The sequence below is a fragment of the Pelophylax lessonae genome (assembly GCF_965119305.1).
Source record: "Pelophylax lessonae genome assembly, chromosome: 3".
NCBI classification, from domain to species: Eukaryota; Metazoa; Chordata; class Amphibia; order Anura; family Ranidae; genus Pelophylax; species Pelophylax lessonae.
The window spans coordinates 295021354-295045315 of record NC_138770.1 but is presented as its reverse complement, the minus strand read 5'-3'; the positions used below and the strand labels follow the sequence as shown (position 1 = coordinate 295045315).

The following is a 23962-nucleotide window of genomic DNA, read 5'->3' as shown; positions in this document are numbered from 1 at the left end:
CATGGAATGACAGAGAGACACATCCTTAAGTCACCATAACCACGTGTCACAAACCTTCTACCTATCACACCCCTTCACAAGGGTCTATAACCCTATATCACCAAATGTACCTACTTTGTACATGGTTTTAATATTAAATCTTATATTATTTACTTTTTCTATACTTGTTCTATATTATTCTATACTTGCCTTAAAAGTCCCATACCAATTGGCTTGAGGTACCGACAGACATACACATTTTGACCCAGGGACGACGGCAAAACCCAACTACAGACAGGTTAATAGAGATCAAACCTCCCCCAGGAGTAAAAGTCCAAAGAAGGCCAATATTGGAGTGCGGAGAGGTCATTAAAGAGCCAGTGTATGGAGCTTTAAGATGGGCATGAGCCATATGTGTAGTTGGTTGTTTGGCTGAATATCGGATATTGATAGAGTCGATTCCATGGACAGTCGCCAACAGTCTAGGAAGCGCTGCCTAAACGGAAGGTGGTTGAAATCGGTATTGTATTTCTCCCTATAGAGTAATACCGTCAGCTCCTGTTTGTTTTGCTGAAAAGAAGGGCCTGGGAGCGAGATCCAGTTCTGTAAAATTGTTTTGTGTGCTGAGAGGAAACAGAGTAAGATCCAATCCTTGACGTTGGAGTTTGCCGCTAGGGGCCCAAGGTCCAAATTCTTGTCCCAGAATCCGAAAAGAAGGAGGAAAGGGTCTCTCGGTATAAGTGTACAAGGGATTTTGTAGATAAAGGTGATGACTTGAGTCCAAAAAGAGGCAATGGAGGGGCAGGTCCAAAAACGATGCGAGAGGGAAGGTCTTGGTGATTTGTGTGGGCACTGGAATGTGAGTGGATTGTTTTTGTCCGCAGTGAAAGGAAGGAATGCGCTATGTATGATTTTTAATTGCGTTTCTCTCCATTGTTTACAAGGGGTTAGTTTAAAAACTTTATTTAGTCCCACATGTAGTTTTTCGGCTAGATCTGAATCAGGGAAGTCTTTGCCCCAATTCTGTACTGAGGATTGGTGGAAAGAGGCTACAGAGTTCTCCAACAGTGGTTTGTATAGGTCCGATATCTTGTAGCGTTCTCTGTGGAGCAGGCAGTCGCAGAAAGAAGTTTTGATGCGTAGGTTCACGTAGGCAGATTGAATGAAAACTGGTACATTGACGGTAGTAGAAAAGGTGTGAGGGTGGCAGAGAAAATCTCTGTGCTACATAGATGAAAGGCAGGATCAGTCTAGAGGCAGAGTCACATAAGGAGGAAAAGGTGGCGAGGCCCTTATCTTGCCACGAGTGGTAAACGGAGTGGTCCATGCCCTGCAAAAAGCTGGGATTTCCTTAGATGGGCAGGACGCTGAAATAGAGAGGTGGGAGATGGAATATTTTGTGTGAGACTCTCCAGGCAACTTTCGTGTCTCTCAAGAGGGGATTGTGGCATAGGTGTAAAGGGATGTTGGTCCATTTGCAGTGTAGAAGAGCTGTCAACGAACAAGGGTGAACCATGTCTGATTCCATTTGGAGGTTGGAGCACCGAGAGCGTCCAGAGATCCAATCAAGGCCAATTCTGACTAAGGAGGCTATGTTGTAAAGTCTGATGTTCGGGAGGGAGACACCCCCCTCACTCCTGGGGAGGTAGAGCTTTTTCAGGGCAATGCGGGTCTCTTGTTCAGCCAAATAAATTTGGATAGTTGTTTGTTTAAAAGTTGAATGTCTTTATGTTTCAGCAGCAGAGGTATTGTCTGAAGTGGATACAGTAAACGTGCAAAGCTGACCATTTTAAAGAGGAAGCACCAGCCCAAGAGTGAGAGGGGAAGATCCATCCAGTGCCCCAGTTCAGTAGTGATTTAACGGAGAAGTGGCGGTAAATTCAGAGAGTACAAGGAAGAGGGAAATCTGCTAATGTTTATCCCTAGATAGGTGATATGCGATTTGGCTATAGAGAAAGGGGAAGCGGAGGACCAGGTCAGGTCAGATCTGTTCAGGGGGAGAATTTCACTTTTGGCGAAATTTATGCGTAAACCTGAATGGCATTTGAAGACATCGAAGATGCGTTTAATGGTCAGCATATCCCACTTGGGGTTGGCTGTGAATATTAATGTTGTATGCAAAGAGGGGCGTGCGTAGCTCGTGATCGCCTATTCGTTTGCCGTGAAGTGGAACAACATTGGTTAAATATCTAGAGAGAGGCTCGAGGGCTATGTTAAAAAGTAAGGGGGATAGAGGGCACCCTTGTCTCGTGCCCTTGTATAATCTGAACTCATTTGTAAGGAGGCCTGCCACCACCAGTCTGGCCACGGGAGAAGCATACATCTAATGTATTGGAGAATTCGTGAGCCGCAATGGGGCCGTTTAAACAATCCAGTTGGGTCGAGGTTAGTGATGGCAGGTTAAGTTTATTTAGGAAATCTAGGGCCTCAGTGGCATTGAAGGAGTCTTGGGCATACAGTGATTGGTAGAATTGAAGCATGGTGTGTGCGATGTCTCGAGGCGTCGTGCTAAGTCCGCCGGAGGGATTTTTAAGCGCCGATATATGAGTGGGGGTGTAGGGCCCTTTACACAGCCTGGCCAGTAATTTGCCTGCTTTGTTCCCATATTTGAAAAATTTACCGTCAGTTAGGGCGTTTTTAGTCATTTCCAGAGCATGTGCCCAAGAGTCAAAGTTTTGTTTGGCCCTGTACCATGCGTCCCTATTCATTGGGGTGTTATGGGAAGACAGCCAGTTCTGGGCCAATTTCAAGGTGCGGCTTGCTTCTTTATAGGTGGAAAGCGACTTCCCCTTAAAGGACGCTGAGTAGGAGATGATCTTGTCTCGCATAAAGGCTTTGGCAGCTTCCCTTAATAATATGGGGTTGTTTGAGTGCGCGACGTTTGCGTCGGTGTATTCCGTCCATGCTTTTGTCAGATAAGCCCTAAAGTCTGCATTATTATAAAGGTGAGTGGGGAAGCACCACAGTTGTGGGTTGGAGGTAGTCGTCGGAAAGGGGAGTGAAATAGATACTGGGGCATGGTCGGAGATGTCAATGTCATGTATGTCAGAGGCAGTCATGGAGGAGAGAACAGAATCTGTTCAAAAAATTTAATTGATTCTGGTGAACAGGCCGTGCGGAGGGGAATAGAAGGTAAATTCCCTCTACGTGGGGTGGGAAAGTCTCCAAGTATCAGTAAAGAGAAGGGATTCTATAGTAGAGGGTAATTGTGTTTGATATTGTGTAGTGGCTCTTCTCCCGTGGTGTTTGGGGGCAGATCTATCCTCATCAGTGTGCATTACGCAGTTGAAATCTCCCCCAACTATGTGCGGCATGTGTGGTAATTTCAAAAGAGTCGAGGTTAGGTCAGTAAATAATTTTTTGCTGGGGTTGTTGGGTGCATATATATTGGAAAGGATAAATTCCCTGTCACGCAGTTTAATATGAAGTGAGATAAAACGACCTTGGGAGTCGGTGTCCGTAGAAGGAGGTCACAGGGGAGATTTTTATTGATCAGGATAAGTACACCCGCTGTGTGGCCAATGGCATCGGAGCTGTGAACTGACCCTACCCATAGTTTTCTCATACGATGGAAGTCTTGGGAAGAGAGGTGTGATTCCTGAAGGAGAGCGATGTCAGTGTTTAATCTTTTAACGTGGCGAAGGATTTTTGTTCGTTTGATGGGGGACCGAAGTCCCTTAACGTTCCAGGAGACGAATCTCATGGGAAAGGGAGGTAGCAGGTGTAAGGAGGTATATAGCGTACTGTCGAGTGGCCCAGAAGAGGGAGTAAAGGCACCGAACGGTGGGGAGGGGGAGAGACGAGGGGAAGGGAAAGAGGGACGGGTGAATAGGCCTCTCAGTAAGGAGCGAACTACCTGTGCGTGGGGGGGGGGGGGGGAAGTCGGAGAAAGTGAACAAGACTCTAAGGTGATTGGCGACGGCAGCAATGCAATACAACAGAACAGCAGAGATATTTGAACAAACAAACAAGTTATGGGCTTCTCTTTTTTCCACACTAAAACACTATCGAGCCTGCTCCCGCGGCTGACTCATTTATGAATGAGTGCAACAGTAATCATACTCCCCAGTAGGCTTTTACATGAGTAGGCCCGGGAATGAGGACAAGGTCAGCCCTGATTACTAGGGGGAGAAAGAGACAGCTGAAAGTGATACGTGAGGCATCGCAGGGAACAAAAAAGAGGTCCATATGAAACATATTAAGAGAACATAGCATCTGTGCATTAACAATATGTCTGTTAAGACGAATGGCAGAGGATACGCAGGTGAAATGCTAAAAAAAAATCAGCGAACAAGCATGTTAAGAAAAGAGACCTGAGTGATCATGCTGTTGTAAGTTCAAAAGAAGGGAGCTAAGAGTGGAGGTAGGTTACAGTTCAGCGCGACCTGTATCGAGTGGGGGGTCCTGATGTTCTAGGTTGCTTAGGAGATTCTTTGCGCGGACTGCAATGTTCCAAGGGTCGACCCGTGGGTGATGCTCTAGGGGCAGGGCCTGCCGCCCAGTCATGAGTGATGGAGCGCAGATAAGCTTCTGCTTCCGCAGGATCCTGAAAGGCAAGTTGTTCGCCATTCGCCGATTTTAAACGTAGGATGGCAGAGTAGGCCAGGGTGAACCTTATGTGTTGTTGAAAGAGTCCTGAGCAAACTTGTTGGAAGGCCTTGCATTTTTTAGACACCTCCTTGGAGTAGTCAGCAAAAATTTATATTTTAAATCCGTCAATGGTAATAGGACCAGACTGACGTAATTTAGAGAGAATGCTGGCCTTGTCAGCGTAGTTGAGGTATTTGGCTATGATGGAGCGAGGGGTAGCTCTATCAGCAGAGAAAGGTCCTAAATGATGCGCATGCTCCACAGAAAATGGATTCGGAAGGCCCAAAGATTCTGGGATATGCTTGGATATGCTTGGAACAAAGATCAAGTATAGCTGGGGCTTGTAGTGATTCTGGGACACCCACGAAACGTAGGTTGCTACGTCTGGACCTATTCTCCAGATCCTCCAGCTTTTGGAGAATGTATTGGATTGTTTTGTCCTGTCTGTGCTCTACCTCCTGAAATTGATAAATCTCTTCCTCCAGAGTTGAGATCCTGCCCTCAGCCTCATTTAATCTGGTACTGTGTTCCCCCAGTTCTTTCTTCAAAAGGAGTATGCCAGCTGCAACTGCCTTTTCTATAGAGGCCGTGATGGAGGGTGTGAGTATGGCTGTCACTGCCTGGGCTAGATGTTGTGGGTTGATGTCCCCTGGCTGTGTGGGGAGGAGGGAGGGTGCATCACTCTGTCAGGCGTGGCAGCAGCAGGCCGCATCCCCGGTCTCAATTTGGGAGGCCACCGGGCACGATCGCGTGCCGGTTCGGTCCATCTGGGTGAGGAGGCCGTTGGTGGGTGATAAATAGTTTGGGGAAGGAACTAAAGGTCAGCTCCCAGGAATGGCTGCAATAAGGGATGCTCACACCTGCTGATTTCAAAAATGCAAAAACTTTATTGAAAGACATTGGATACTAGGTTTAAAACAACCCCTGTATGAGGGGAAAATCAAAAATAATAATACATAGAATGGAATCAATTGCGGTTACAATAGACATGTACAACATAAAACCAAAACAATGACTCACACACACATGGCCGGCCACACACACACCAGAAGAAAAGATACACTGAAACAGTCACCTGCAGCATATAGCTCAATAAGAGCTTTTTAAAGGCTGCCTAGGTGTCTGATCGTGTATCAGCATGCCACATATTAAAGATGTCAGAATAGTGCTGACCTAGTGCTTCACCCACATTAGTATATAACAGGCTGAATTTTATGGTGATGGAAATGCAATAATGCTACAACCTCATGTTCCAAGATTAATATATGTAGACCTGAAGGAATGTCTGCACCTGGCTATGTTCCAAACTTATGTCAGACCCGGTCTGTGGACTATCAGGCTGGTGCAATAAATTGCCAGTATATAGGCTATAGACAAATCATGACATCCTCACATTTTAGTGGACTGCAGGTTTATGGAGTCAGCACTAAATGCATATATTCAAAATTGATGAAGTGCCTACATGAAGGAGGAATGTAGGATGGGTGAACACTGTCGATCCTTAATTAAGGAATAATAATTGTAAAAGCAGTCTAGCAGCTATATAGCCGCTAGGATTGTGTTTACATGAAAGATGACTGCTGGCTGTAAAAAACTAAAAAAAGATTATGCCTAAACCGGCAGGCATCATGCTGGTATGACCACTCAAAGTCCAGCAATGTACCAGTACGTTGCTGGTCCTTTTTGTGCATATATTGTAAGGTTCTTTTTTTTATGCAGCCTGTGAGCTGAATGAAAAAAGAGAACCTAACAGATTCCTCCATTCTCATCGATCAATGTGGATGAAGAAATCTCTGCCAGAAAGTGTGTGGTATGCCCACCATTACACCTCCCAGCATCCACCCACTTCTAATGATGGGCATACATGCAATGTTTGTTTTTTTTTCGTTCAGCCCATGGGCTGAATTAAAAAAAAAAAGAACATAGCAGATTCCTCAATTCATATCAATAGATGTGGATGAAGAAATCTCTGCCAAGAAAAGTGTTAAAAAAATATATGGGGAAGCATAGGGGAGATCCGCCCTCTGTGTCCACCCCATCCCCTATGCTTCGCCATATACTGTATGCTCTTTTTTTACATGTGGTGGTGAAATCACCTCCTACAGCACTGCAATCATTGATTTACGTATATGGTGAGAGCAAACGCTGTTGCTGTCAGAATAAACAAATCAGTGCTGCAGCTGATGGGCGTACCTGCAAAGCAAACAATAGTTAACAATAAAACACAGTAATAATAAATCATTACAATATAATAGTATAAAGTGCAGAAAAACAGTAGAATGGCGGTATCTGCAAAGAAAACTATGGTTAACAATGAAAAACACAGCAACAATAAAACATTACATTATAACACCATACAGTACAGTAAAACAGTGGTATCTGCAAAGCAAACTATGGTTAACAATGAAAAACAGTAAACACTAAAATATTACAGTATAGCAGTATATTGTAAAGTATAGTAAAACAGTAAGAAAAGAAAATTAACTCAATAGAATGACAACTATTTTTGGCTTTTTTTTTTTTCTTTTTTTTTTGTAACTTTTTTTACACTTTTTTGTAACTGTAAAAAAAAACTTTAAATGTTCCAGGCTAGGGTCTCTCAAAATACGATAGCCATCTAACATCTTTCGAGACCCTGTGTGAAAGCGTGCCCTAGACTGTGCCATGCTGTACCCCATTCTAATACTCTACTAGTGTGTGGTAGCGACAAAAACAGTCCCCGATGCAGAGACCAGATTGGCCAGGACAGGAGGGACAAAAAAAATGGGTGTCACGCCTATATCCACGTTTTCTACAGACGTGACATCTTCTTTGGGGTGCTCTTTGTGTAGGGGTACTAGGGAGGATCAGGCAGGAAAATGCCTCTCATGCAGTCGGCTCACTGCATCTGGATTGTGAATGTGGGCCACAGCACCTTTTGGATACAGAAGGGCTGTGATGCTCTCTTCCTGGAATTTTAGGAAGGATCCTCTACTTCCTGATGCTTTGTTTAGCACATAAGTGTTCAGCAGAGCCAATTGGAAGTATACAGACACTTTCTTGTACCAGCGCCTGGCCTTACGGGCAATTAAGTATTAAGTATGGTGCTATCATCTGGTCGTTGAAGTCCAGCCCTCCCATGTTAACGTTGTATTCATGGACACAGAGGGGCTTCTCAACAACACCAGTCACCGTTGCAATTTAGACTGTCATATCTGCGTAAATGGAGGACAGAACGAAAACATTCTGTGTGTCCCTCCACTTCGCTACAAGCAATTTATTACACTTCAAGCAGACTCTCACCCTCCCCGTCTAAGTTGGGAATCTACAAGCCGTTGGGGAAAGCCTCAGTGATTAGGTCGCACGGTGCCACATGCGCCAATTACAGAATCAAAAAGATGACTAAAAAATGCCACACTTGTGTAATAATTGTCCTAGTATAAATGGTACCCCTTTCCGAATAAGGGTGACACCAAGTCCACAACAATCTTGCCTCTGTTCCCTATGTAGTCTGGGCAGTTGGGGGGCTCCTTATTGCTATCTTTTCCCTCGTAAATCTGGAAACTACATGTATAGCCGGTTGCCCTGTCACAGAGCTTATACATCTTGACCCCGTATCTGGCACGCTTGCTGGGGAGAAACTGTTTGAAAACAAGGCGACCAGAAAATTTAATCAGGGACTTATCAATGCAGACAGCTTGTTGGGGCGTATACAAGGCTACAAATTTTTGGTTGAAGTGATTTACGAGGGGCCGACTTTTGTGGAGCCGGTCATTGAAATGCATGAACCGCAAGATTTGCTCATATCTAGCCCTGGCCATGGCAGCAGAGAACACAGGCATATGATGAATTGGGTCAGTGGACCAATATGACCGCAACTCACTCTTTTTAGTAATGCCCATGATGAGGGATAGGCCCAGAAAGGTTTTAAATTTGATAACAGTGATAGATTTTCATGAAAATTCTCTGGCAAGGGTCATATTTGGATTTGCGGTAATGAATTGATCAGCATATAAATTGCTTTGGTCCACAATATATCTGTACAGATCTTCCATGAAAAACAGCTCATACAAATTAAGGGGAGTAAAATCGACTGTTTCCACCTGAATTCTGGGTTGGCCAGTGAATGGGGGGGAAGTACGGCTGCTGCAGAATCTGCTGTGGGCTCCCAATTAGGATTTGCAATCAGGAAGGACACTATGGGCTCTACGGGCCTGTCTTCAAATTCTTGGTGGCTGCGGGACACTACTTGTGCTAGCTACCACCAGCTTGAACTGCACATATGGGACTCGCCACGTCACCAAGTGTTACTGCAGTGCTGGTTTGATTACGACCAGGATGTACTAGGTCGCTGGTGCTGGCCAGTTCACCAGAAGGTTGAGCGGCACTAGTATCGACACTCTGCTGCATACAAGAACCCTCCAATTGTTGCACCTCAGCAACAGAAGAACGGGGTCGTGTATGCCTGACCTTAGCAGAGACCACTACTCTGTCATCAGAGCTATCTGTCAGGGTGCCGCTGCTCTCTACAGGTTTGAATACTGAGCCTAATTCTGACACTGAGGTTTCCCCATCACTCTCATCTTTGATGCTCGGCATAGTGCAAGCCTCTTCACTAGTGTACCTCTGTTTGGACATTTTGGCCAATAAATTTATAGGTTCCTAGTGTGACTTACAGGTAAAAAAGCACCTGGTTGTCAAGGACTGTTTGAACCGCTACCAAAAAATTTAACTGCTAGTGCTAGCAAAGATCAGGCCTGACTCTGCTAACGCTGCAGTTTAGTGTGCTGTTTATTGGAAGTGACAGTAATCTGCTGATACTGCACTTCTTGGGGGCTGGGTGGAAGGGCTAAACGCAGGTGCTGGCAGGTGTCGGGGCTGATCCTGCTAACGCTGCGTTTTGGGAACACTATACTAAACTATTGGGAACGCTAGTATAGTTATGATCTGATTAAAGATATTGATCCATTCAGACACTATACTAGTAATGGAGGTGTTTAGTGTGTGTGTGTCACTGACAATCAAAGGGTTGAAATGTATTACTAAATATGCGGCAGGCAATCTGACGCTGTCCTGGATTGACACCAACTAACGTTAACGCTAACAGATGTCACCTGTGACACTAATACAGTGATCAGAAAAAAGATCTGTACACTATAATAGTGACACTGTGACAGGGCAATGAAGGGATTAACTGGGGGTGATCAGGGGGTAAATCTTTATTAGAGGATATATAGTGGGTACCCTAAACCTATCTGGGACTGCCGCTAAACTACCACTAACTGCCTCTCACACTAATTTGCGTCACAAGTGACACTAATACAGTGATATATTGGGGTTTTATTGGTGCCTCAAACCAAATATGAATGGGACTTTACGGGCAAGTAGGGGGGGGGGGGGTATATGTAATGAAGGTTATACAACATAAATGCTCAATTAGGCAATAAAGAAAATAGTGTTCAAAAAAGTAAATATAAATTTATTTACATATATATAATTCCAAGTATTATAAATACCGTAAAAGGTGAATAATGTGCTTGGGTTAAAGGCCCAAGTGTGAGGAAGTAAAAAAGAGGTTGATTCTAAAGAGAATCAGTGACAATAGTGCAGAAGTGACCTGTTCTTGAGGAATTTGTGGGGTTGTTTTCCCATAGATATTTAAGGGATATTGTTCCCCACAAGAGGGTCCTCAATGTTCTCTGACGCGTTTCGGCCCCGTGGGCCTTTTTCAAAGCGTTAAATAGGTCACTCTATGCTTGTTCTATAAAAAGAGGAGTATATACCTTCAGTATTGTTATCAAAGGTAAATACACATAATTTTGTATATAAAGGTAATTGTGTTTCACGTACATGGGTGCTGCTGGCATTGATTGCATATGGCTCCCCTGTCCTTTTTTGTAGTCATAACGAGATCATGTTCTGCGTGCAGCCTAGGATGGTGGTAGATAATGAAATAATTGTATATATATGTTGAAATATGAGTATATTGTGTTCATTATAGGCATTATATATAATGATGACCACTTACAGTTTTTTGGCTGGTGGAGGGTTAACAAACACTTCCTCCAAGCAGGTGGCTTTCTGTGGTTTTTTCCTCTGTTTGTACCAGAGTCTATTTCCGATCTATAGTATAATAAATGATATATAAGTACTAGTTTCCATAATGGTGCTTTAGTGCTTAAAACGTAAGGAAGTGATATGACTTCATGGTGCTCAAAAGCTTTTATTGGTAATTGTTCGGGAGTCTTCCCTTTAAAACTTACATTTGGTGGTTTGATCTTGAAAGTAAGGCGAAAAATCCATCCGGCTGGTGCAGGTTACGACTGTCCCCTTCTCTCTGCACGAGAGAAGTGAGGACTGTTCGTCGATCCCCGGCCTTTTAAAGCCCTCGGCGCATGTGCAGTGGTTTCTGCACATGGGACGGCTTTAGCTGCGAGCATGAAGGGACGTCAGTACGCACTCCTGCGCCAGGGTGCGCGCGCAGGTTGCTAAGGCTCGTAGTGCTGGACGCTTTCTGGTCGCCAGCACGGAGAGAGGGGCCCGCCCTTTCCCGAAGGTGATTGTGGGTGGAAGGGGACAGTCGTAACCTGCACCAGCCGGATGGATTTTTCGCCTTACTTTCAAGATCAAACCACCAAATGTAAGTTTTAAAGGGAAGACTCCCGAACAATTACCAATAAAAGCTTTTGAGCACCATGAAGTCATATCACTTCCTTACGTTTTAAGCACTAAAGCACCATTATGGAAACTAGTACTTATATATCATTTATTATACTATAGATCGGAAATAGACTCTGGTACAAACAGAGGAAAAAACCACAGAAAGCCACCTGCTTGGAGGAAGTGTTTGTTAACCCTCCACCAGCCAAAAAACTGTAAGTGGTCATCATTATATATAATGCCTATAATGAACACAATATACTCATATTTCAACATATATATACAATTATTTCATTATCTACCACCATCCTAGGCTGCACGCAGAACATGATCTCGTTATGACTACAAAAAAGGACAGGGGAGCCATATGCAATCAATGCCAGCAGCACCCATGTACGTGAAACACAATTACCTTTATATACAAAATTATGTGTATTTACCTTTGATAACAATACTGAAGGTATATACTCCTCTTTTTATAGAACAAGCATAGAGTGACCTATTTAACGCTTTGAAAAAGGCCCACGGGGCCGAAACGCGTCAGAGAACATTGAGGACCCTCTTGTGGGGAACAATATCCCTTAAATATCTATGGGAAAACAACCCCACAAATTCCTCAAGAACATGTCACTTCTGCACTATTGTCACTGATTCTCTTTAGAATCAACCTCTTTTTTACTTCCTCACACTTGGGCCTTTAACCCAAGCACATTATTCACCTTTTACGGTATTTATAATACTTGGAATTATATATATGTAAATAAATTTATATTTACTTTTTTGAACACTATTTTCTTTATTGCCTAATTGAGCATTTATGTTGTATAACCTTCATTACATATACCCCCCCCCTACTTGCCCGTAAAGTCCCATTCATATTTGGTTTGAGGCACCAATAAAACCCCAATATATACTTACTAGGGACGGTGGCAACACCTACTATTTGTGTGCAAAAGAAAAAAACCCCCCCTTCAACTAATACAGTGATCAGTAAATTATCTGTATACTGTATATAGTGACACTGTGGCTGGGAGTGAAAGGGTAAACTGGGGGGTGATCAGGGGGGTGACAAATGTGCCTATGTGTACTGTCACTGTCTCCTCTCATGCTAGAACCGAAAAGGGCTCCAGGAGAAGAGATTGCATAATTTCCTGTGCCTATGTTTGCATTACACAGGCACAGGACATTCTGCAATTGGTCAGAACTGATCACCAGGTCCAGGCCTTAAATCATTGGCCTGGACCTGATGACTGATGGGTTCTGAACTGAATCAGCACATCGCGGGGATGGCAGGCACGGGCGTGCGTGCGCCCCCTACTCCTACTCGCGACCGATGTACAGTTATGTCTGTTCACGCAGCCGAGCCACCTTGCCGCAGTAAAACCGCGGCGGGTGGTCGGCAACTGGTTAGGTAACATACAACACAGAGTATTAAGTGCAGCAGTCAGACTGGGGAGGGGGCAAAAAGAAAGATGGTGGTGGAGGGGGAAATACAGAAAGGAGGAGGAGGGAGAGAGAGGGGAGAAAGAGAGAGGGGAGTGAGAGATTGATTGGAATAAACAGCAAAACACAATGCAAAAAATTCTGTGCTTCATGTTCCGTGACAAATTAAATGATAGAGCTGATTTTTTCATTTCAAACTATCACTGAACTGAGGTTTCAAGCTCCAGGTGCCAATTATTAGAATAGTCTGACACATTTGCTCAATATTTGGACTTCACATACTACATTTTTAAATTGTTTGTTCATACAGGTATGTTGTACCAAAACAAGCAAATCTCTGTACCCATCAGAGCCTCCTTACACAAATGTGTCACCATCAGAGTCTCCTCTGCATCTGTGACTCCCATTAGAGACTCCCTGCACATCTGTGTCCCCATCAGAGCCTCCTTGCACATCTGTGTCCCCATCAGAGTCTCTCTCACATCTGAGGCCTCAATACAAACTTCCCCAGATCTTTGTTCCTATCAGAGTCTCCTCCACATCTGTGTCCTCAGCAGTCTCCTCCACATCTGTGTCCTAATCTGTCTCCTCCACATCTGTGTCCTCATCAGTCTCCTCCACATCTGTGTCCTCATCAGTCTCCTCCACATCTGTATCTTCATCAGTCTCTTCCACATCTGTGTGCTCATCAGTCTCCCCCACATCTGTGTCCCCATCAGTCTCCCAACAGCACAGTATAGATCTACTACATCTCCTAGCTCCTGTCCCACTGCTACACAAGCCCTGTATGAGGAAGGGACACCGATGTAAACAGTGGGGCGGGAGCAGGAGGTAAATGAGCTGTAGGTAGAGAAAATGTACTAGCGGGATGAACTTTGGACACTGCTGATGTAATATGCTGTGCTGTGCCAATCCTGTGTTTCACTATCTCACTGACAGGATTCCTGTGAGATGTTATAGGATCGGCATAGCACAGCGTGTAGGGCAAGGTGATGGGGTGACAGGTTGGTTGTCATGTTCTTTATGTTTCCCTCTTTGTTGGACGCCAAGCAAGGGTCACATGAGAGGCCTACCCTGGGGTGGGTTCTTCTAGGCTACGCTAGGCACTTTAGCATTGAAGACTAAACTTAAATAAACACTTCCGATGCAATATACACCACCCGACAGAGCAGATCTGCTTCCGTTGCTATGGGAGACAGATTGCTGCAGAAGGAGTGTCGACAACATCTCCCTCTCTGCAAGAGGCTATCTCACCTGTCGCATGTGCGCATTTACAACAGGCCTCTAGAGAAACCTTTGTTACCCTTGGTAACCACTTTATCTACACACTGTATAAACTACTGTACCATATATTCATACCCCCTTCATACATCATAAGGTGTTTTGTGAACCGAGCTGTAACTATGTGTGCCGGTTACTTGCATTACACCCCTTTGTAACTTCAGACCAGACAAAAGCAACGTTTCAAACACTTTACTTGAATAAATTAACATGATGGCATACACAGACAACAGTCCGCACACACTGCACACATGGGTGATATGCCTCTGTATTTCTTTCAAGAAAGGTTTCCTTAAATAGGGTAAACAGCAATTTATAAGAAACAGACACCCTAAACAACTAGTTAGGAATCATCTTTTATTGTTTATAACCAGAATGTCTAAATGTAACCCTAAGGTTCAGGGGATACTGCTTCTCATACAAATCCTTTCAAAATTATAGTTTTATTGTCTGCCATCAAAGTGTTCATATTTCAATTTATTTGACAAATACTTCTAAAGTGATTTGTTTCCCTAGTTTTCTGCACATCATTCTATTTTCACATACAATAGAGAAAACTATTGTAACACTACCCCTGGAGAACTTGCTTGGTTTGATGGATCCTCTGTTCTTCCCTGACTCCCTAAACCACTCGGTCCCCACTGATACACCTGGTTATAGACTGAGGGCCATTCACACCTGTGTAACTTAAGCATTAAGGGAAATAAAACAACATTAACTAACCCCAAAGAAATGTCCTCGGGTGTATGTGTTCCTGACAGGGAGTACCCCTAGTGGAGGCTATAAAGTACTTGGCCCCTTTTTAGCAGCACTAAGACAGCTATTCTTAGGGCCTGTCTGCAAGGTGGTAAACGTGAAGATGTCCCTTTAAGTGCAATGGATGGCTGATGGACTGCTAAGCAGGGAGCAGTTTCCATAGGCATTACATGTATGCAGCAAAGGCTTAAGCTGGGTAATACACCACTCTTGGTGTGCACAAGTTCCAGGTCCCATGCACTAGGTGGTTAGTTGTCCCAGAAGTCTCAGTCCTCAAGATCAGGTCCAAGCTTTAGAGTCTCACTAGCTCACTCAGGATCAGTCACTCTGAGGGGGGCACAGGCAGGTAGTAGGGATGGGTGAACGGTTCAGCCCGAGCTACAGTTCGGGCCAAACATTTGCCTGTTCAGGCGTTCACCGAACATCCAAATTTGCAGAGTGTTTATCTCTACGACCATCCTGCAATACACTGAGCACTGCACAGTGCATTGCCAAAGCTTTGCCCAATCAGGGAGCAGTGTAAGCAGGTTAAGGAGCAGGGAAGGGAAACCAGCCATGGCATTCCTAACAACCGATGAGTCATCACCTGTCAATGGGTTTCCCCACTGACAGCTGAATAACAAAAAAAGTGCAGGTAAAAAAATAAAGAAAAAAGGGCGAAATGTAAAACAAAAAACAACGTGGGGTTCCCCCCAAAATCCATACCGGACCCTTATCCGGGCATGCAACCTGGCATGTCAGGAAAGGGAAGGGGAAGAGCGAGCGCTCCCCCTTTCTGAAACATACCAGGCCACATGCCCTCAACATGGGGGGTGGGTGCTTTGGGACAGGGGGGGGGTCTCTGCCCCCCCACCCCAAAGCAATCTGTCCCCATGTTGATGGGGACAAGGGCCTTTTCCTGATCACCCTGGGCTGTGGTTGTCAGAGGTCTGCAGGCAGAGGGCTTATCGGAATCTGGAAGCCCCCTTTAACAAGGGGGCCTCCAGATCCCGCCCCCTCATGTGAATCGGAATCTGGTATATAGTACCCCTACCCATTCACCAAAAAAATTGTACAAAAGTTATAAATACACAAAACAGTTTTTGACAAATCCTTTTTTTAAAAATAAAAAAAAATAGTGTCCATCATCAATCATGCTACCCGCCAACCAGAAAAATAAAAAAAAATAAAAACGCTCTTGCCTCCTGGGAGGCCTCCCACCGTATGCCTGCTCCGCGCTTTGACATTTCTTATTTCCCCTTCTGACGTCACATGATGTGGATTTTGGGGGGGGGGGGGGGGCACACAACGCTTTTTTTTTTACATTTCTTTTATATTTTCACGCCGTTTATTTCTTAATTTTTTCAATAGCCGGGTGCCAGCAATTGTAACTGCAAGTCATTTTAAATAGGATTTGAATTACTTATGAACTACTTGGATATAAGACTTTAAAATGGGCACTTTTGATTTTTCCTGTTCGGCTCCTATAGACTTCAAAGGGGTTCACCATTTGGGTTAAAACATTTCCCCTGTTCGGGAGTTCCGCTGCAAACCAGGGGGTGTTTGGCCCATCCCTAACAGATAGGAACAGCAGGTCTGTGCCCCACAGTCCATGTCACAAGAGGCTCTCAGTGATCAGTCCTCAGCCTCACAGCACACGATTCTAGTCCCACCAGGCTCTCTCCCAGTGTAGGCATGCACAGCAGAGGTCTGCACACTCTGGTTTCAATGCTCTCTCTGCCCAGTGCTCCAGTTATTTGCCTGGGAAAAGTCCTATGCTCTCCTCCCCTGTGTGCTGGGAATCCTAGAAATGAAAGTCCACAGCTCCATCCACTGTACCCTGCAGTGTTGCCTAAGGACTATATGTCCCAGTGTCCTCAGTGGCTGCATCTTAACTTGCCACTGATTTGATTCGAGCCGCGGCTGCCAGCAGGGAGGGGGGAAGAACAGGGATGACACACAACCTGCTTTGTTCAGTGTAGTAGGGAAGAGGGGGGAGCTGGCTGCAGGGCACACAGCCAGGTGCTCCTCTCAGATGACAACAAAGTGGCTGGGGGGGGGGGGTGAATGGGCGGAAACACTGCCGGCGGTCACCCGACTACACTATGACAACCGATCAAATTTTATTTCATTTTTCCACATGATTTAATATTGTTTATGTCATGTATTAGACCAAATAAGAGGAAGATATACAGTACATAGCAGTATTTTAATGTTTGGCTTCTGTGACTATTCACATATTTGTTTTTGCTCTGGGAATGTCGGCAGCAATAATTTACACACAAATCAATCTCAAAGTAACCCTGTAAAGTTAACTATTTTGTTATCCCTTTTTCATGAACGGAACATTTAACTGAACATTTAATTTGAACCTTACCTTGCTGTTGATTTGGAAGTGACCAGTGCTAGCGCAAATGCAATTCAAACCAAAAGACAATGAGGTAATGCAAAAAAAAAAAAAAAAATGATCACACAAAAGAAATGCCTCCCCTCTGAATAGTAATACATGATGGATTGCTTTTCAGCAATTTGTCAGGCAGTTTGGAGGTGATATGTCTCCTCTTCACTGCCTCTGTTAACCATTGAAAGTCTGCCTCTCTGTGAATAGGTCACATTTGCTGAAGGTACTACCTGACACACATAACCTGTGGTATACATTTTTCCAGCACCGCACAAAGACTGTGGCAGGCAGCAGGAACTAACATTGCTGCTGACTAAGTTTACTTAAAGCAAGGCAGTTGGGGGGAAGTGGTAAAACTTCGGCACTACTGCCTATTTTTATTGCATCCCTCCTGCCAGTGTAAGCTAGGCCTAACTTAGCATCCACTATCCTATTCCCAAAAAGATTCTTCAGTGGGGTTACTAGCATCTCAAAAAACATGTGTTTATAATGCTAACAGATGAGTCTAAATTTTACACTTCAGTTTTCAAACAGTTAGGCTGGTTTAATAACATCATAACTCTATAGCTAAACAGACAGTATGTACAGTAAAACCTTGGATTGAGAGCAACTTGGTTTGAGAGCATTTTGCAAGACAAACTCATTTTTTTTATAAATTTTGACTTGATAAACAAGCAATGTCTTTATATACAAGTAGAATCATTTCCCAACTGAGTATAAAAGAGAAGAGAGGTGCCTCTAAGTGTAGCAATATGGTTACATTTAATGAAAGTACAACATTTAGCAATTCACTTGGTTAATGATTAAAACAGGCACATCTAAGTATGCAGGCATCCAGGGTAAGGCTATCCACATAGACTATCCTTTGCACTGCCATAGAAGTCATGCCTCTCAAACTGCGCTCCACAAGCGCTTCAAGCTTTGCTTTCAGATCGCTCTACTGCAGGATAGTCTTCCCGGTCACAATTGCAGTCTGACAGCATTGAGAGCCGACGGAGGAGAGAATGGTCTATGTGGACAGCTTTACCCCGGATGCCTGCATTCTTAGATGTGCTTCTTTTAACCAGTTCCTGACCTCTTACGTTATATTTACTGCGGCAGGCTAGCTCGTACAGGCAGAACAACATAGGTCTACGTCGCTCGCCTGGAAGGAGCTAGGGGGTGAGCGCTCCCGCTACCAATCGTCAGTCGTGAAGTTAAGGCGTGCGTCAGGCGGCTCCGGTTGTCGCCTGACACCGGCGATCGCTCCCCGCAGAGAGAGATAGACAGTCGGCTGATGTAAAGACAGCCGATCGTCCTTCTCCCTGAAATGATCACAGAGCTCATGTGATCCTTCTATATAGGATCACATGTCTCTGTGGTCATCTCAGAAGCCATGCCCCCCACAGTTATCATTATTCCCTTAGGGTCACATTTAACCCCTTGATCAGCTATGCTGTTAACCCCTTCCCTGCCAGTGTCATTATTACAGTAACAATGCATATTTTAGCACTGACTACTGTAGTAATGTCACTGGTACCCCCAAAAGTGTCACAAATTTCATCAGTTAGGGGTTTGATCTGTCCACCGCAATGTCGCAGTCCCGCTAAAAATCACAGATCGCCGCCATTACTAGTAAAAAAAAAAAAAAAAAAAAAAAACCAATAAAAATTACATAAATCTTTCATGTAGTTAGTAGACGCGATAACTTTTGCGCAAACCAATCAAAATACGTTTATTGCAATTTTTTTTACCAAAAATATGTAGCAGAAAACAAATTAGCCTAAAATGTTAAAAAAAATATTTTTATTTTTTTTTGGGAATGTTATATAGCACAAAGTGAAAAATATTGTTTTTTTTTTTTTTCAAAATTGTCGCTGTTTTTTTGTTTGTAACACAAAAAATAAAAATTGCAGAGGTAATCAAATACCATGAAAAAGATGTGGCAAGCTCATAGAGACTTATCCAAAGCGACTTGGAGCTGTGTTTGCCGCAAAAGGTGGCTTTACAAAGTATTGACTTTAGGCGGGTGAATAGTTATGCACTTTGACTTTTTCTGTTATTTTGTCCTATTTGTTATTTGCTTCACAATAAAAAAAAAAAAAAATCCATCTTCAAAGTTGTGGGCATTTTCTGTAAATTAAATGATGCAAATCCTCAAACAATCCATGTTAATTCCAGGCTGTGAGGCAACAAAACACGAAAAATGCCAATGGGGCGAATACTTTTGCAAGGCACTGTAATTTTATGACTATCACAAGGGGGGTGACAATCCATTATATGATAGTAAACTTCTGATCCTAGGTTTTCTTTATGGAGACATTAGGAGTCTGTTAGAATCATATTGTCTTCATTGCATTTTTTAAAGCTGATCACCTGCTTTCCTGTTCACATTGACATCAGTTTTGAACCCAAAATTGTCCAGAGCTGAGAACTTTTTGCATTGCAGTGGAGAGTGTGAAATGGAAATTTCTCATGATCTCTCTGCTTGCCATCCTAAAAGTAATACAGTACACAATACGCTTCTATAATAATGGAATGGTGTACCTAAAACCATGTGATCATAACTGAAAATATGACATAAAAATATATGTCAATATTAGAAAAACAAAGTCCTCTTGTAGTATAAAAAAATCTCAAAGTTCATCCATGTGAAAATAATATATACATTTGCATCAGAAAATTCATAAACATAGATCTAACATTCAAAATTCATAATAAAAAATAGTGTTATAAAGTGCAAAAAAGTGTATGCTATATCGAAAGTTCATCCATAATGATTTTAATAAGTTAATTAATTAGGAAAAAAAATAACTAAGTAAAAAGTTTATTTATGAAAAAAGTGCATTTGTGCTCAATAAAGTTCATATGTGCCAAATAAGTCCTACAGTTCACAAAGTTCAGCACCCAGTGTCATCCACTGAGTAATTTATCAAAAACACACTGTGAAATAACAAAATTATTGGCAGCATGCACCATCCAATATCACTTCAATGGAATTGTATCCAATCAGTATATGGAAAGATGGACCTCGATCCCCTCTCAAATTTATCAGGATTGATCTCCAGACAGATCAGATCCTCGTCAGTATACCCCTATACAAAAAGAGAGGAAGGTGCCACATCGCATAAACCATAAACATTTATTTAGAGAAACAGAAAAATGCACTTACCATGATTAGTGCCATGCCCGACACTAAGGATAAAATGCTTTGTTTTTTTTTTATCTCTATTTATTGACATTCTTGGGTTATCCGACATACTGTGACATTGGGTTGTTGGGTGTTGGGGTTGAGTTGAAAATTTGGGGGGGGGGGGGAGTGGTAGGGTAATAGGATAATAGGATTTAACTTGGGTAGTTGATCTCTGATATGTAGCCAAAAGTAGTTTTGCTTTTTGTAAACCCTTGTTTTGGCCCTGCGAGGCCTGTTGTGGTATCTGCATTGTGGCAGACACTACTATGTTTCTTGCATTTTATAAAAATTCAATAAAAAGAATAAAAAAAAAAAAAAAAGATAATATGCTTTTTGAAAATATTAGAGCACTACCGGCTCCAGCCGTGAGACTCAGACTAGGTATGACAGGCTCATGCTGGATGACATCACTCAGTGGCTCCTGAAACTAAGTTTGGGCACGCCAGGTTCCTAGAAGACGCAGTACACCCACAGGTATGAATTAAGGTGGGAGGACAGCAGCATTCCTGGCATATAGAAGTGATAGAGTGGCTTTACAGCCATCCGACTCTATTCTATTACAGATCTCAAAGCTGGATCTGTAAAACATAAACTGCTGTTGTTAATGTAGACACGAGATTATTTACATTCAAAACCTTTTTCCCAGAATACTTGAGTAGTGAAGACGGTAAATGACACGGTGTGATCAGTTATGTGTTTGACAAACTTCCTTGCCATCCACCACAAGATACCAATCACACATATTTGATGTACTATTCTACAATAGTAGCTTTGTGGATGTGTTATACAATGCTATATTTTACAGAAAAATGAGACATTCTGGAAAAGGGACTGTGAGGGTCACTGTACATGCCAAGGAAACAATCAAGTTAGCTGCAGAACTCAGATCTGTGATCCCGATGAGGTGTGCAAAGTACAAAATGGAATTAAGGCTTGTTTCCCTGCTGATACCTCCATCTGCCATATCTATGGTGATCCACACTACATAACATTTGATGGCAAGTCATACCATTTCCAAGGAGCCTGTAATTATACAGCTGTGGAGACCTGTGGAAACACAAGTGTGTATTTCTCAGTTACTACAAGAAATGAGCACAGAGGAAGCTTAAACTGGACAGCTATAAACTCAGTTGCGGTCAACTTCACTGACCTTAATATTATTCTGGGCAAAAATAAAGTGGTGGAGGTAAGCTTTATAATCAAACTTCAACTAAAGCATGGTTATCGCCTTAGCATACAAAGAAATATATAATATATATATATATATATATATATATATATATATATATATATATATATATTTTCTGGTTATCATTTGCAACTCCTAGTTTATCATACTTTTTTCTATCTTTAGATTAATGGCCTCGTTATTTCACTGCCTGGGACCCCAGCACCTGGCATCTCAATAGACTTAAGTGGTTCCTTTGTTGTTGTGCAGACTGACTTTGGTCTTGAAGTTAAGTATAGCGGTGACCATGAACTCTTTGTTAAAGTAAATGAGAACTTTAAAGGAAAACTGTGTGGACTCTGTGGCACGTATAATGGTAACCAACAAGATGACTTCCTGACACCTGAAGGTTTACTTGCCCCCACATCCAATGACTTTGGAAACAGCTGGCGTGTTCTTGATGACAATTGGGTGTAAGTATAAATACAAATTTTACCTTGATGATTCCAGATTTAGGCTCATCTACCAAAATGTAAAGACTAGGATGAATATTGAAAGATACTTACATAAAGTTACTGGCTAGTAACATGAATATTCCTTTGTGTAAAGCTAACTCTGGGGTTGTTTTTTTTTTTTTTTTTAATTCAGATCTTAGCTAGGTGCATTCAGACATTTGTCATTATGGCTGTATTACTTTGTGTGTAGCCAAAAACCTGATGTAAACTATAACATTATACTTCTCTGTTGTAAACAGAGACAAAATTACATGACTAAATGTCTGTGTATACTAAGATTCTTTACAGTCCCATACAGTGGTTTGCCCTATACTAAAGCCTAGTACACACAGGCCAAATGTCGGCTGGCATTGGCTGAGACAATAGACACTGGCTGGTCCGACAGCTTCAGTTGAAGGCTCATGACTGAAAAAGGTGTGATGACTGGCTCTCGATCATAGCTCTCAGCCAACGCCTGAGTGTTCTGGCCGGGGGGGAGGGGGGGGGATGGGGGTAGATTGCCCCCTTGTCAGAACACAATAAAAATATGTTTTGTAGCAGAAAGTAAAAAATATTGTTTTTATTTTCAACATATTCAGTCTTTTTTAATTTATATCATAAAAAATAAAAACCCAGTAGTGATCAAATGCCACCAAAAGAAAGCTCATTTTGTGTGAAAACAATTATATAAATGTTTTTTGGGTATAGCGTTGCATGACCCAGGTAAAGTAGCACAGTGCTAAATAGCAACAAATGGCCTGGTCATAAAGGGGGTCAAATCTTCTGGGGCTCAAGTGGTTAAATAATATATCAAGTGTCCATTAACATTAAAAAAAAAGTATTTTTAACAATACAAAAGTAGGAGGACACTGTGAATTTTTGTTTAACCACCAGTCGACCGCTCACGTTGCTGCTACTGCAGCAGAGCGGCTCGGCTGGGTCTGGCAACATAGACCTACATTGCCAGACCCAGCCGAGCCGTGTTCTGGCCGGGGGGGAGGGGGGGGGGGATGGGGGTAGATTGCCCCCTTGTCAGAACACAATAAAAATATGTTTTGTAGCAGAAAGTAAAAAATATTGTTTTTATTTTCAACATATTCAGTCTTTTTTAATTTATATCATAAAAAATAAAAACCCAGTAGTGATCAAATGCCACCAAAAGAAAGCTCATTTTGTGTGAAAACAATTATATAAATGTTTTTTGGGTATAGCGTTGCATGACCCAGGTAAAGTAGCACAGTGCTAAATAGCAACAAATGGCCTGGTCATAAAGGGGGTCAAATCTTCTGGGGCTCAAGTGGTTAAATAATATATCAAGTGTCCATTAACATTAAAAAAAAAAGTATTTTTAACAATACAAAAGTAGGAGGACACTGTGAATTTTTGTTTAACCACCAGTCGACCGCTCACGTTGCTGCTACTGCAGCAGAGCGGCTCGGCTGGGTCTGGCAACATAGACCTACATTGCCAGATACCTCCCTCCCTCTCTCGGCGGCGCAAATTGGCCTAAAATGTTAAAAAATTTTGATTTGCAAATTTTTTTGGGGAATGTTATATATCAAAATGTGAAAAATATTGTTTTTTTTTCAAAATTGTCGCTCTTTTTTTCATTCATTCATTTTAATTTGGGTACAGTGTCGCACAACCATGCAATTGTTCGTTAAAGTAACGCAGTTGGCCTAAATATATGACAAAAATTGAATATATTGGATATTTTTTAACTGTCAAAGTAGAAAATGTCAATTTTTTGCAAAATTGTCACTATTTTTTTTATTAATATTGCAAAAAATAAAAAGTGCAGAGGTGATCAAATACCACCAAAAGAAAGCTCTGTTTGTGGGAAAAAAAGGAAGTCAATTTCGTTTGGATACAGTTTCGGACGACCGCGCAATTGTCCGTTAAAGTCACACAGTGCCAAGTTGAAAAAAGTGACCTGGAAAATCCTCCGGTCTTAAAGTGGTTAATTAAACACATTAATGCTATAGGTTTAATCAATTTATTAGTACAGTATGTTATGGGTGGGAAATGTGAATATAACAGCGCTTTAAAAATAACAAATT

General features: G+C 42.5%; 1 protein-coding gene across 1 annotated transcript; it reads left to right on the top strand.

Annotated features, from left to right (window-relative positions):
• Positions 1 to 772: 772 nt before the first annotated feature.
• Positions 773 to 21885, top strand: LOC309550495 (zonadhesin-like; the record flags this gene model as incomplete). Its single annotated transcript, XM_082250864.1, has 3 exons — positions 773 to 838; positions 21010 to 21426; positions 21595 to 21885. The coding sequence occupies 3 exons, from the start codon at positions 773 to 775 to the stop codon at positions 21883 to 21885; spliced, it is 774 nt and encodes a 257-aa protein (XP_082106990.1).
• Between the last annotated feature and the right edge of the window lie 2077 nt (positions 21886 to 23962).